The sequence below is a fragment of the Chelonia mydas genome, chromosome 5 (assembly GCF_015237465.2).
Source record: "Chelonia mydas isolate rCheMyd1 chromosome 5, rCheMyd1.pri.v2, whole genome shotgun sequence".
NCBI lineage: Eukaryota > Metazoa > Chordata > Testudines > Cheloniidae > Chelonia > Chelonia mydas.
The window spans coordinates 45,406,824-45,422,080 of NC_051245.2; the positions used below are offsets into that span (position 1 = coordinate 45,406,824).

General features: G+C 46.4%; 1 protein-coding gene across 2 annotated transcripts in view; it reads right to left on the bottom strand.

The window, feature by feature from the left end:
• Positions 1–14,640, bottom strand: part of PDE8B (phosphodiesterase 8B) — a 169,134-nt gene extending 154,494 nt beyond the window's left edge. The window contains exon 1 of one of the 2 annotated variants that reach the window (XM_043547005.1): positions 14,324–14,640. In XM_043547005.1, coding sequence (XP_043402940.1) covers positions 14,324–14,374 — 51 coding nt within the window. In that variant the 5' untranslated portion in view covers positions 14,375–14,640. Of the gene's footprint in view, positions 1–3,914; positions 4,465–14,323 lie in introns of those variants that run through there. The other variant, XM_043547004.1, reaches the window with a different exon arrangement.
• Positions 14,641–15,257: the final 617 nt, after the last annotated feature.

Genomic DNA, 15,257 nt, shown 5'->3' on the forward strand with positions numbered 1-15,257 from the left:
CCTGTCTCTTGTCCGCTCTTTGCTTCTTCATCCTGTCTGAAATATTCACCCTCCAGGCCTTCTGTTCACAGTCCAATGCAATGCTGGCTTGCAGGATCTCAAAGAACCTCTTCCTGAGTCCTCTTTTTTCCTCTTCTTATCTGGCCAAGATGCTCAGTGGGTGTGGAGGGGGAACAGATAAAACAAACCAAAGTATCCTTGTATATATAGTCAGAATCAGAAAGCAAAAGTTTCAGAACTCCCTTCCCTAGCTCCCCTAAAGTGTGACACATGCTTATTGACATTTCAGCTTTTGGAGAGCCTGTGCACGCCGCCACTCACAGCTCCAGCCATGGTGACAACAGCCCAGCAAGGTCATGGGTTGGAATGAGGAGGGAATTGTTGGGTTGCGTGAAACAACAAAATTTCAGCCCCTATTTCCATGTGTATCACTGTAAGGCAATGGCCCTGAGCATTGGCACTATTTTCCACAGGTGGTGGTGATTTTGGCTGATACCCTCACTCTGAGGTAACAAAGGCACAGAGAGTACAGCCCATGTTGGCATCCTGAAGCCACATGGGCCCATAGGCACCTGTTTACTGAAATGGTGCCAGCTGAAGAAATCGCAGACTGATGTGTCTTACTGCAAAGGAAGAAATAAGGCTGCCATCTCTAGAAACTTTTGGGAGAGGATTGCAGTGTATCTCCATGAAAGTTTCATTGAGATCTCTCAGGATGATTCAAGGGAGATCCCGGTGTACATAAACAAACTGCTCTGCATGGCCCCACCTAACTGTACAGGGGAACGAAAAGCAGATGACAACAACACCTCTGTTTGTTGTACCGCTACTTCTAGTATGAGCAAATTAATGAAAATTCATTAACTGTGTCCTGCTACACTGGGGTCATGCACCACCCATACATTTAAACATGGTAGTGGAACATGCATTCACACACTTACCTGAGATTCCTGCCCATGGTTGGCATAAGTACCCTGAATGTTGACTAACAGACTTGAATGCTTGAGGCTGATGAAGACTAGAACATTTTGTTAAAAAGTAAGTGGGGAAATGTATTTTTATAACCATTGTCTCACTCATAATGAACCACAGATTATTTGGACTTAAATCAAGTTTATGCATGACATTTTAAACAATAACAATCAGTCTTTGTTACCTTTTGTTTGAATTACTTTGAGTTGAAAACATACTGTGGGTAAACTTCTCTTTTAATGTCAGTTGTATATTGTGATGATGCAATTACATTGATCAACTTGAAAGTGTTTTATAAACAACCTGATATGCAAATGATCCACACTGAAGTGTGGCCACCTTAGGCAAGCAATGCATTAACCAGGAGCTGCAATATACAACTGTTTAGGACAGAATGTAAAGACAGAGGAAACAGCAATGGAAAGGCAGGTAGAATTACATAGTACATAGTTATCCAAACTGGAATTTGATGAAGACATCAGGGTTAATCTGCCTACTAATGCTATATATAAATGAATCTATTTTCTTTCCCTAAAGATAATAACTCAGACCACAATGGAGATGCTGCATTCCTGATAATATATTGAACCAAGAGTTATAATAGTTAAAACAATGGGCAGTTGAATATAAACAGACCATTTGCCAAAATTCTGAATATTTTTTCTTTAATTTGTTTTACCTGCATCTACCAACACAGAACTACAGTATCATGCTTTTAATTTTTCTCTGTAACCAGGTCGGAACTGAATAGTGTTTTGTATATGTAATAATTCTGTAATATCCAACCTCACTTTAGTCACAGAATGTAAAATATGTACAAGTGTGGGCATTATTTCTCTGGCATACTTTTATAGAACATAGTGACAAAAGTTAAAGGGAAATTTAAATTTGGCCCAAAATTTAAATGCTGTAAAAACAAGATTTTATAAAATCTAAAAATAACAGAAATATTCTCACTTTTTAAACATTTCAGTGAAAACAGTTCTTTTCAAGTAAATGAACATTCATCTGCAGTGTCTGAATCCAAAACATTGCAGAACCAAGAACCTAAAAGTCAAACCGACTTCATTGATTTTCATTGTTTATGCTGAGAGAAATGTAAAAAACTAGCAGAACATAAGTTATGAAAATTAAATTGCATTTTTAAAATACATGTATTTGTAATAGCCAAAGGTGTTATTGGTAACATAGGTAAAGGAATGTATTTGTTTATAACATATGTTTTTTAATCAATATTGTCCCTTTGAAGAGACACCAATTTGAAACCAAGACACCTTTTTGAGCGAGAGAGTTAAAAGAAGTATGGAGAATTGTAGGTTTTACAATCACATTTTCTTATCCTTTAAAATGCTTTTCTCCCATGTTGATGTGTGAAACACCCATACAAACAACGGGGGAAACTGACTGACTAGCTATTGCCCCAGTTCTGCTCCCACTGAAGTCAATAACAAACTCCCATTCATTCTAAGGGTGCAGGATCAGCCCCTCTATGATGGAAACAATTAAACTAAATATACACAGAATGCTATGAAATGTATACAGCAAGCAAATATACCATGGGAAATTATTTTCCCTGTAATCTCTTTCACTTCTATGAAGCTTACGTGTTTCAAGTGAAAAGATTCCAGACAGAAGTGTGATTTTTAAGTTCATGGTGTCTCTTTAATTTCTAAGTTATGTGTACTGCCACACTATTACAGCATGAAAAGGTAACTAAACTTAAACTGCACCACTATCATGACTGTGTCCAGTCTCCAAATAAATTTGTTAGTCTCAAAGGTGCCACAAGTCCTCCTAACGTTTTGAGTGTGATGACACCATGAACAAGTAATTCCTACAGACCTTTCATGGCTATGAAGAGACAATGCCAGGCCACTTGAATATTAATCAAAGACTATTCCTAAAAGCCAAACCAAACAAAATACAAAAGGAAAAAAACCCAAGCAAAACCACATTATATAATAAGCCTCATAACTACTACATCTAAGTTGTAACACTTCACATGCAGATTGCTGCAATGCATACCTTAACCACTGATGGCTGGAATCCAGCCACAGACTTCCAGGGAATGAATCCTACAGACTAAAGCCATCTGTTGAACCACTTCACCAACTACTACTAGCCGTACTATAGCCATGTCTGTCCAAGATGTACTTACTTATGCATTTATGTCTATATGGGTGATTTTTTTTCTATTTGGAGTGGACTGCATAGGTGCTGGAACTAAGGGTGCTGCCGCACCCCCTAGCTTGATGTGGTTTCCATTATATAGAGGGTTTACAGTTTGGTTCAATGGCTCTCAGCACCCTCACTATAGAAATTGTTCCAGTACCCTGGTTGAGTGTTAAAACTGAGTATTAGTCCTAGTAAAATAAGTCAGCAGAGGGATGGGGGAAACATGCCTTTAGAATGAGAATCCTCGCTGTGACTCTGCCTGGCTTTATTAAATCTCGCCCCGCGCCCTACACACCCACCCACCCACCGGTATGCAGCCAGAAGCTTTCGGAGGGATCGCAAGGTTGACATACACCCATCGCCCTCTGGAAAGCTACTGCCCGCACACGCGGCCCACGTGCATCCGCGGCGCGTGCCGCTTCTCCCCGCTGCGCTCCATGTGCCGAGAAAACCGAGCTCCCGGGGTCCCCTGCCCGCGCCTCTGCGCGGACTCGGTGCCCGGCCGGAGGGGTTGGGATCCTCTGCTGCTGGCGCGAGGCCGCGGCCACCAAGGCAACGGCGCCCGGCGGCTGCACCCTCCCGGGAGCATCTCTCCGCAGCGCCGGGCGGCGCTTCCTCGGCTCCCCGGAGCGGGGCAGCTCTGCCAGCCAAGCCCCGGCGCGGCCGGCCGCCCCCTGCGGGCCAAGGGGAGGAGGGGGCAGACCCCACTCGGCCCACGGCCAGCGAGCGCGCCGCACCCGGCACCTGGGCCCGCCCCCCGCCTTTACCTTGACACTGGCGTGGCTGGTCTGGGTCTCCGCCTCGGTGCTGCTGCAGCAGCGGCGCGCCCCAGCCCGGCCGGCGGCCGCGGGGGTGGCGGGCTCCCTGCGCTGCTGGCGGCGCGGGCCGGGGCCGGGCGGCGGCTGGCGGCTCTGGTAGGCGAGCACCGAGGGGATGGAGTCGGCCGCGTCGGTCCTGACGAAGAGGCCGTGCAGGGTGGCGGCGGTGCCCTGCGAGAGGGCGGCGGTCTGGTGGGGGGAGGTGGACTCGTCCGAGTCCCGGCAGTAGATCACGCCGCTCTGCGAGACGTGGATGCTGGGCGCGCAGCCCATCCCGCTCCCCCCGCCGGCCGGCCGGCCGGCCCCGAGCCACCAGCGCGGCGCGCTCCGCGCCCAGCCCAGCCGCAGCCCGCTCGGCCCCGGGCGGCTAGGGGGCCGCCGCCGCCGCCCCTCTGCCGCTGTGCCTCGGGCACCGCCCGCCGCCGAGCCGCCGCTCGCTGCCTGTGGCGCTCGCCGTGCCGCTCCCTCCCATTTATCTCCTCGCTCGCCCGCCGCTGCCTCCCCGGCCCCCTCCTGCGGGGCTCGCGGCGGGCCCTCTTCTCCGCACAGCCACAGGGGAGCGAGGCGGCCGCTCCCCCCGGCGGGGCATCTCGCCCCCCCGCCCAGCTGTTCGCCGCTACCAGGAGCCTGCCAGCCGCCGCTCCCGCGCCGCGAGCCTGGGGTCACTCGTGGCGGCGGCCGGAGGTGCCTGTCTAGCTCCCCGGCGCGCCCCTCCCGCCCCGTTAGTCGAAACCGGGCTCTGATTCAATCCGGTGTCTCCCAATTTCCCCCATGCACCGGCCCAGAGCCTGCATCCACGGGTCAGGCTACCTCTTCAACTGCAGATTAGCACCCAGTGCACCACAAGTGCACCGCCGCCGGCTTTGCGGCGTCTCTTGCTCAGCTTTCTTGTGCTCTTTGATTTCAGTGTCACCTTCCAACCCCCCACCCCAGATCCCCCTGGAGTCTCTTCCTAACCCTTTCTCTGCAGCTGTGACAGCCCCCTTGCCCCTGGGCTCTGCTCCCCAGCCCGCACTACCGAGAGGACTTTAATGAGCCCAAATGCTCGGTGCTTCTCTTGAACTCCTGCTGCTGCCCAGCCACTGCATCCTGGTGGTGATGCAAAACAAGAAGGCGTTGTCTCCTTGGCAGATCTCCCTCCCCACTTTTTGTATTCTTTCTTTCCCCACCTCCGCTCTTACTACACCTGCTGCTACTGGTGCCCTTGGCAGCATTAGTGCGCTGGGACTGTCCTCAGAGCTGCTGCAAATAAGATAGTAGGGAGCGGGAATGTACGTTAGCCCTGTCTGTCCCTCTTCAGCATCAATTTATTAACACTGTTTGTATGGTTTCGCTGGTCTAGATACAGGCAAAAAGCACCTCAATCAGGACAGAGAGCGATTTGTTTGCTAGGACCCTTATGTATATAAACCTTTTCACCCCTCTGTAGCAGATTTGTTCTAAAATGGGCCAAGGGAAAGTCCTATTCTTTTAGAGAATCAGATTTTGTAGTACTGGTCAGAATATTCATAATAAGATTAAAGTAGTTTGCAAGATTCAAAATGGACCCATTTCTCATTAAAAATATTATTCAAATCATTTTGGTAAGCAAAAAAAAAAAAATCCCATAATGATTTCATTAACATTTTAGTACAAATTTCAATCATAAAAGGCATAAACATGAAGAATGTAGAAAAACAACAGGTTTTTTGGATTTTTGGCAAATAAGTTTTTTTTTAAAAAAACAAAAAAAAAAAAACAAAGGCTATTTTTCTGTTTTAAAAAAACCTGAATTCCAAACATTTTAATGAACTGATATCTTGGCCTATGCATCTGCCACCTCCTCCGGCATCCATGCTATAATAACCAAAATAAGGCCCTAATCCTGTGAAGGATTTGTAGAAATGATTAATCTTATGCACTGTGAGTAATTTCCTTAATCTCAAGTAAGGTCAATGACCTGTGTAAATCTTTGTAGGACTGAGGTTTAAATCACTTGATTTTGAATGGTGAGTTTTAAATCCCATACAATTTATGAGTGTCACCCTAGTGGTTTTCTTACTGCCTAATAAAGCTTTAATCTGCCGCTAATCAAAAATTGACAAGACTTCTCAAGACCTTTTCATTCACACATAAGGTCAGAAGGGACTAATGTGATCACCTAATCTGACCTCCCAATGTAACAAAATCCATAAAATTTCCCCAAAATAATTCCTGTTAGAACTAGAGCAAATCTTTTGGGGGGAAAAAAACCACATCTCTAATCTTGATTTTAAAATTGCCAGTGATGGAGAATGCACCATAACACTTGGTAAATTTTGTCAATGTAATTACCCACACTGTTAAAAATTTATGCCTCATTTCCAGTCTGAATTTGTCTAGCTTCAACTTCCAGCCGTAGGAGGTGTGTATAAGAGGCTGGGGGAGGCTAAGCTTCCCAAAAAAAGGCTGGCCATGCAGGAGGGCAAATGCTGTGGATGCAGTGCAGGTCACCTCCCTTTGGAGGCGCACCTGCCAGCCACCTTTGGAGTGCCGGAAGCTTCCTAGAAGTGGGGGGAGCCACCAGTGCCTGAACCATGGCCCCACCCACACTCTGCCCCAAGACCCCGCCCCCACTCAGTCTGTTCCCCCCAGGGCTCCACTCTTGCTCCGCCTCTTCTTCCAAGGCCTCCTCCCACCTACCGCTTGCTCCTCTTTCCCAGAAAGCAGTGAGGGGCAGGCAGGCCGGGCCTTGGGGAAAGAGGCAGAGAGGAGCGAACAGCAGGCAGGGGGAGGCCTTGGGGGAAACAGCGAAGAGGAGTGGGCAGAGTGGGGGTGGGGTTTTAGGGGAAGAGGCAAAGTGGGGGTCGAGCCTTGGGGCAGGGCCATGTTCCAGGCATCAGTGGCCTCCACACTTCTAGGGAGCTTCCGGCACTCACATGTAAGCCTCCCCAGATGGAAGACTCACGAGCCGCCTATGCGTTCAGCCATTGGATCTTGTTATATCTTTGTCTGCTAGATTGAAGAGACAATTATCAAATTTCTGTTCCCTGTGTAGGTGTGTACTTACAGCTTGAGATCAAATCACCCCTTAACCTACTCTTTGTTAAGCTAAATAGTTTGAGCTCCTGGAGTCTCTCATTATAAGACATGTTTTCCAATCCTTTAAGCGTTCTTGTGACTCTTTTCTTAACCCTCTCCAATTTATCAATATCTTTTGAATATTGGACACAGTATTCCAGCACTGGTTGCAGTTGTACGAAATACGGAGGTGATATAATCTCTCCACTTCTACTCGAGAGTCCTCTGTTTAGTTCTCCTTAGAATGATAGCTAAAGTTTGAACATACTGTTTCCCCAAATCTGACTTCTTTTCAACTGTTTTTATAATTCTAGAAACAGGGAAGTATTATTAATGCAAGAATTGTGGTACAGTATGCTGGAGACAACTGGTTTGATTGTACTGAAAAAAGCCCCTTTTTATTTCATTTCTTAAACTACTGTAGAATGTAATATTAATAAGGTGTGTACATGGATAGTCTTGGAGACTGAATTCTGCTGTTTATTCACAACCAGGTAAAGCATATGTGAGCAGTAGCAGTGGGAGCTTCCCAACTAAGATGCTTTCACCTAAAGGGTTGATCTGCATGCAGATTCACTCAGTCTTAGGCCTCTGTTGCTGCTGAGACTGCCAACATGTGAGGATGATTGTGGCAATGAAGACTCTTGTTCACTAAGAATGGGACTGAGACCATCAACTGATTTCACAAAAGCCACTAAAACTGCTGTTAGACCATTTCTGGTTACTATTGACCTATGTTGGATTTGGCAATCAAATCCATTACAAAGTATTGATTTTTCAATAGACCTACATAAACAAACTCCACAAACTGAGTCTTAGCTCATATGCTATGTATGCTGCATGTCTGGTTTTTGCACTGTGCCACCATATTCTGATGATTCACTCTTGGAAAAGGCATGAAGACAAACTAGACTGTGGAACTAATGAAGTGAACCACACTTCACTATCAAAGCATTTTGCTTTTGTTGCTTCCTATCCTCACTTTTGTGATGGTATGGAGATCGAAAGTGTAACATGGATAGACCCCGGTGGTTGGCGGGCGGGATTGAATCTGGGACCTCTGGAGCTAAATGTATGAGCCTCTACTGCAGGGGTAGGCAAACTTTTTGGCCCGAGGGCCACATCTGGGTATGGGAAATTGTATGGCAGGCCATGAATGCTCACAAAATTGGGGGTGGGGTGTTCAGGAAGGGGTGAGGGCTCTGTCTGGGGGTGCAGGCTCTGGGGTGGACCAGAAATGAGGAGTTCAGCGTGCGTGAGAGGGCTCCAGGCTGGGGCAGGGGGTTGGGGTGCAAGGGGGGAGGGGAGAGGGCTCCGGCCGGGGGTGCAGGCTCTGGGATGGGCCTGGGGATGAGGGGTTTGGGATGCAGGAGGGTGCTCCAGGCTGGGACCGAGGGGTTTGGAGGGCAGGAGGGGGATCAGGGCTGGGGCAAGGGATTGGGGGGTGTGGGGAGGTCAGGAGTGCCGGCTCTGGGGGTGCTTACCTCAAGCAGCTCCTGGAAGCAGCTCCTGGAAGCAGGTCCTACCTCCGGCTCCTACGTAGAGGCATGGCCAGGTGGCTCTGCACGCTGCCCTGTCCACAGGTGTAGCCCCTGCAGCTCCCATAGGCTGTGGTTCACAGCCAATGGGAGCTGGGGGGCGGCTCTCAGGGCAGGGGCAGCATTTGGAGCCCCCTGGCTGCCCCAACATGTAGGAGCCAGAGGGGGGACATGCCGCAGCTTCCAGAAGCTGCATGGAGCAGCCATGGCATGTGCGGAGCAGGGCAAGCCCCCAACCCCACTCCCCAGCTGGAGTGCGGCAAGCCCCAGACCCTGCTCCTTGGCGGGAGGTCGAGGGCCAGATTAAAACGTCTGATGGGTGGGACACGGCCCGTAGTTTGCTCTACTGCATGAGCTAAAAGCCACATGGCTCTTAGCTAAGGCTGTAGCAGACTCATTAATCTCTAAGTGGTCTCGGTGCCACTAGCTGGGACAGAACATCACACCCAGGAGGTGTGTGGGTTACACAAGCTCTTCTGGGCAGATACCTTCCCTTCATACGTGCCTATAACCACCTCGTACAAAATTAATTACAATATACTATTAATATATTACACTGAATAATAATAATGTTCATAGGACATTTAAAATGACAACATTTTATTTGTTCCTTAGAACTACATTTCTTTTAAACCTATTTTGACTTTAGTTTCATCTCTGATAAACAGTGTGGCTACATTTTCTGATGGGGAGAGTTGGGAGTTTTAGTGACTTGCCCAAGCTTACACTGTGGCAAAGCCAGGAATAGAGCCCAAATGGCCTGACTCAGAGTCGTATGCTTTAGCCACAAGATCATCATTCCCCTTCAGCAAGCTATATTCAGAATGAGATTAGCTACGAAAGCTTTTTGATGGCTATTATGTCTTGGATTTAATCCTATTACATAATAATGTAATTGTCTCATATATTCAACAAAGATTTTACAGTATTTATAATTTTAATATAATTTTAATATATGCTTTGCAAGTAAACATAGTATTTTGAATCTTCAGACAGTTTGATTAAAATATGTCACATCAAACCTGGGTTTATGTTGTTCAGCTGTTCACAGTCGGCTTTTATAAATCAGCATAAATTATTACATCTTTATTTCACCAGTCAATCCGTATCGAGGTTTCCTCAACATTCTGAAGTAGACAATAGGGCCCAGCCCTGCTACAATCAAAGTCCATCAGCGAGTTTGCCATTGAAGTTAGTGAAAGAAGGAACCCACCTTTATTTTGAATCTGCTTCTGCAATTTTCTTACATGAGTATCCCTTACTTGTATGATTACTCCCAATTCATGTCACAGGATATTTCATAGGAGACAAAGTTGCAGGACCGACCCTTTTCCAAGGTGTGATTCTGAGGATGCTATTGATTTCTGCCTAATGAGGAAGTTTCATAGATATCATAGACTCCAAGGCCTGAAGGGGCCATTGTGATCATCTAATCAGACCTCCTGTATAGCACAGGCCATTTAACTTCTCCCAAAAATACCTAGAGCAGGTCCTTTATAAAACTGTCCAAACTTGATTTAAAAATTGTCAGTGATGGCGAATCCACCACCAGACTTGGTAAATTGTTGTAATGGCTAATTATGCTCACTGTTAAAAATGTATACGTTTTTCCAGTCTGATTGTGTCTAGCTTCAATTTCCAGCCATTGCGTCATATTACACCTTTCTGTGCTAGACTGAGGAGTCCATTATTAAATATTTGTTCCCCATGTAGATACTTATAAACTGTGTCACTCCTTAACCTTCTCTTTGTTGAGCTATTTGAGTTTAAAGGATTGAAAAGCATGGCTCATGATAATCATTCTACTGGCTCTTCTTTGAACCCTCTCCAATTTATCAACCCCCTTCTTGAATTGTGATTAATTTTCCATTTCCTTTATAATAAGGAGGATCTTGCCTTTTAAAAATGCCCACCCAACATATGATTTTTAAATTCAGAGAATACTAACTTGAAAAAATGGAAATGATTCATATTCAATTAAATTCTGGGATGTTTCATGGTGTAGGGGTCTGAGGCTGAGAGGTAGTGGAGCATTTAAGACAGGCTTGACAAGAGTGTAGGCTACAGGATGGGGAACGGAAGAAGATATCAGCTGAGATGTAGTAGGCAGAAGAGGAGTAGTGCAGGTCCTTGAAGGTAAGTCTTGAATTTGATGCAGAAAGTGAGCAGGAGGCAATTATTTAGTCAGAACAGCAAGAGAGATGGATGAGTCTGGCAGCAACATAGACTGGAGGAGCAGAGCAAAATGAGATGCCAGGTAGCCAGAGAGAAGTAGCGGACATGAGAAATGACCTAGGCGTGGACAAGGGTTTTAGCAGTGGGGGGTGTGTGGGAAAAGAGTTAAGGATGGATTTTAGAGATGCTCTAGAGGAAGAAGAGATAGGATATAGCAAGAGTTTGGATGTGAGGAGAAAGATAGAGAAGAGAAGACAAAACTGAGGTGGCAAACTAGTAGTAATTGGAATGTGTGAATTCAGCCAGGGATATACAGGAGAGCAGGGAACCAAAGACAGAACTTGCTAAATGTAGTCAGCCAAACTTTGACCTCACTTATACACACTTTGTGTGCCTCCAGAATTTGACCCATTATATTGCACCTCTGGAAAACACATGCAGTGAGGATAAAAGGGCTGTTTTGTTTTATTTGCTTTCCCACTAAAAAGAAGCTTTCATTGATAAAGGCTTTTAGGGTAAGTGCTATGAAACTGTACACCCTCTAACAAACTTTGCACTTACAAGAAACTGCTTTCCTGTGCATTTCAGTGAGATGAACTTAAGTACATGAATAACTCTGGAAGAGAACTCTGAAACGTGGAAGGGGCTATTCTTCTCTCAGTGGAAAGCAATGGGAATATGTTAATATTAAAGGGAATTAAACCTGTAAATCCCCGCACAATGAGAGGAGAATATACTCCTCCAAACTTCAGATTGCTTCCAAAGCCAGTCATAGACTTCACTTTGCCCTCAATATTAAGAGTTTATGGTATTGGTAGTTTGGTAAATTTCAAAGTTTATATTAGTATTATTGGAAGTTACATCTGTAAATTCCAGCTCATCACAGTGAGACAATAGATTACTTTACTGGTCACATTTTACAGGGATCTAAAAATCTGGTCTCTGACAAATTTCTTCTGAAGACAATTACCTCTATTTATGTTAATTTGCCATAAAACCAGTTTAAAATGTATAAATAATCCTGAGTAGGAAAAAGTTCCTTAGACTAGTGTGGGAGCTCCCATACAGCTTGGCAAGTCCTCAGCCCCATTCATATCAAACCAGGGAGATTTAAAAACTACAGTGCAAACTAATGTGATGCATATCTAGACTAAAGCAAAATACATACTTAAATTAGTCTGGATAATTTAAATTAAATTAAGTGCTGTGGTTTTTAATCTTCCATATATCAATTTTGAAATAGTAGCCATGATAAATAGAATACCACAAGAAGCCTTTTATGTGTGGTTTTGTTTTTGTAATCTCTGAAATGATAATTTATCAAGCATTAATTTCATGCTCTTACTCACAAACACAATGCAAAGGAAATTGCATTCACCTTGCTTCTCCTTTCCAAATATTGTAACACAGGGTTGTTTTTTCAATCTTTACCTCAGGAAGACTAGACCATACTTTGCACTCCATGAGTCAGACTGTGCTCCTGTTTATATCAACGTAAACTTGGAGGAACTTCATTCAGGTCAGTGAACTCCCTCTATTTAACTGAAATCAGAATCCAGACCTATATCTTTATGCTGCCCAGGGTCACTTTCACCTTGTCACTGCAAAAATGGTAAGTTGCCACAATAAACAAACATAGTTTAGGGGCCTGACCCTCTAGTTCTAACTCAGGATAATCTCCCAGTGGGAACACTTGCATAGTAAGGTACTACTACTGCCACTGTGACTCAGGTTGAGTGGTACTTACTTCGGTGTCTAGTCCCATTAAACGCAGTGAGTCTGTTTGCTTTACCTGGGGAAATACTACTCAATATTGCTAAGGGTGGCAGAACTGGACAGATTTTGGGTGGCCCTGATGTGGGTGTGCAGTGAAGTGGAGGCTGGAAGGAGTTTCCACCTTTCCTCCCTGCCCTTGAATAAGGGCAAGGAAGAAGTGCAGCCCCTGCATTTACAGGAGAGCGGCTACTTCTCCTTCGCCAGTCTCCTGTGGGGAAAAGAAGGATGGTCATTTCTTCATAACGAACGTATCATTTGTTTGTTTCACTTTGTAACATTATTGTTTTCTATTGATTAATTGTTAAATCAACATGTTCTTTCTATTTGCGCAGTAAATACTGCCTAGGTGGTTACCACATTTGAAAGAAACTTTTGGCTCCAAATATCTAAGTTGATTTTTGCCAGCAATCTGCACCTTATTAGGTTAAACAAGGTCAAATAGGGGCTGCAGTGTAAATTACATGGGGCTTGCAAGTCTGCTTGCATGCTGTGTTTCTGAGAAACACTTGGGACTCCCAGGACAGGGCAGCAGAGTCAGAGCAAATGAGAGTGTAAAAGTCTCCCCCAGTGACTGCCCAGCCGGAAGCAGGGGACAGAAGCTGGGAATGGAATTCTCTCATTGGCTGGATGTATGCACTTCATGAAATGTTTGTCTAAAGACTTTGAAGGACATACCCTTTGTGAAGGAAGATATGGAATTTTATGGAAGGATCACCTACATCAGTGGTTCTCAACAGGGGTCTGGGGCCCACTGGGGGGCCATGAACAGGTTTTAAGGGGGTTCACCAAGCAGGGCCAGCATTAAACTTGCTGGGGCTCCAAGCCCTGCCATCTGGGGCTGAATCCGAAAAGTGAGCAACTTAGCTTCCAGGGCCCACTGTGGCATGGGGCCCCAGGCAATTGCCCTGCTTGCTACCCCCTAACATCAGCCCTGACTTTTATATACAGAAAAACAGTTGTTGTAGCACAGGTGGACCATAGAGTTTTTAGAGCATGTGGGGAGAGGGGGACCTCAGAAAGAAAAAGGTCGAGAACCTCTGACCTACATGACAACAAGATTTAGGCAGAAATTTTGTGGAAAATCCCAAAACCAAAGCTCAGAGTGAGACAAGGGTAAAAGCTAGATATACTTGGATACTGCCTGATCTCCCCCCCCCCCACCCCAAGTTCCCAATCAAATAGAGAACAAGTCTAACTGCTCAGACTGTACCAAAAATATCTGGATCTTGATTCATCCTAGATCATGAGTGTCCCAAAACCAGTCTCTGGACCTAGCCAAACTTTGGCCCTGATTCCCCTAGTTCTGATACCTAAATAGAGAACAAATCTAGTTGCTCCAACTGCACCAAAAAAAAATCTGGACCCTGATACACCCTAATGCATAAAACCCAGGATCTAGTAGGTGGATCCTCCTATTTGAATCCATCCAATTCTTGGCCTTCAACCCCTCCGATATCCCTGCCTGAATGGAGAACAAGTGTGGCCACTTCCACTGCACCAAAACATTCCAATTCCCTCTCCCCTACAACAGACCTAGACACATCGCGGAGCATGAACACGGCAAAATTCTGACTCTGGCACCTGGAGCCTGGTGGATCCATCCACATTTTGGCCCTCAAATTCCCTGGCAGGAATGGAGAACCCGTGTAGCCACTGCTCCTGCACCAAAGCAGTCTGGGTGCTAGCGCATCCTGCGTGTGGACATGCCTTGTGTTAAGTCTAAAGGGACCCGATTCACCCACACAGGAACAGAGCTGCACTTCTTTGCCAGCGCCTCTGTTTTGCTTATCAACTGCCTCGTAGCTCGCCTGCCCCACACAGCCCTGTTACCTTCTCCTTTGGTCCGTTCAGCAGCGCTTCCGTGCAGCTGATCCCATTCATTGTAAAGGGATTCCCGTGGCCGAGCGCCGAGAAGGGCTCCCAGGCTGAAGGAATCTGTTAAATTCAGAGTGAAGTGGGCCGCTCTGTGTCCTCTAACGTGGGGTCAATCTGGGAGCTGGTCCGGGGCAGCCAGCGGACGTCCCGTCGGCTGATCCCAGGTGAGGAAGGACCAAAGAAGTCTCCAAGTTCAGCTTTCACTCCCTCCCTGCCTCCGGCTCCCCCATAGGACGGCTGGCTCCCCGCGCCCCTTCTGCTCTTGCTGGACCTATGGCGGCCCGTTCATCCAGGCTCTGGTTTCCTCCCCCTCCCGCAGCACGCACTTCTCTCCGCCCTACAACAGGTGCGGCGGCACCGCTGGGCACTGCCCAGCCAATAACGCCCCGCAGAGCCACACGCAATAAGACCCTGCCGCCCTCAGACAGACGTTCCAGAAAATAAGGCACCAGCAGAATAACAGGGGCAGGGATGGGCTTAGCCCCCGTGCTTTGAAAGGACAGGAGAGGGACTTCCTGACACCCCCACTCCGTTCAAAAGAAAGCTGCTGAGAGAATCGTCCCGGCCTGTCACTCTGACAACGTCTCACGCCTCCTTCTTCAGCGCCTTCCACTCCCTCTCCGTCTGCCTCTTGCATCAAATTCAAGCTTCTTGTACTCACCTCAAAGCTCTTCACCCTTGTGCCATCCTCTCCTCCACTCCTCCCCCACCCTTTGCTCAATTCAGAGTAGCCCCTGAGTAGAAAAACATATTATAGAGAAAATAACGTAAAGAAAAGGGCTTACAGATGCCAACGGTGCTAGTAAAACAAATAGGTGCTCTGTAGCAGGTCTTGTTACAACCCATTACAAGTGGGAGTCTTTTGAAAATGATAAACACACTTGCACAC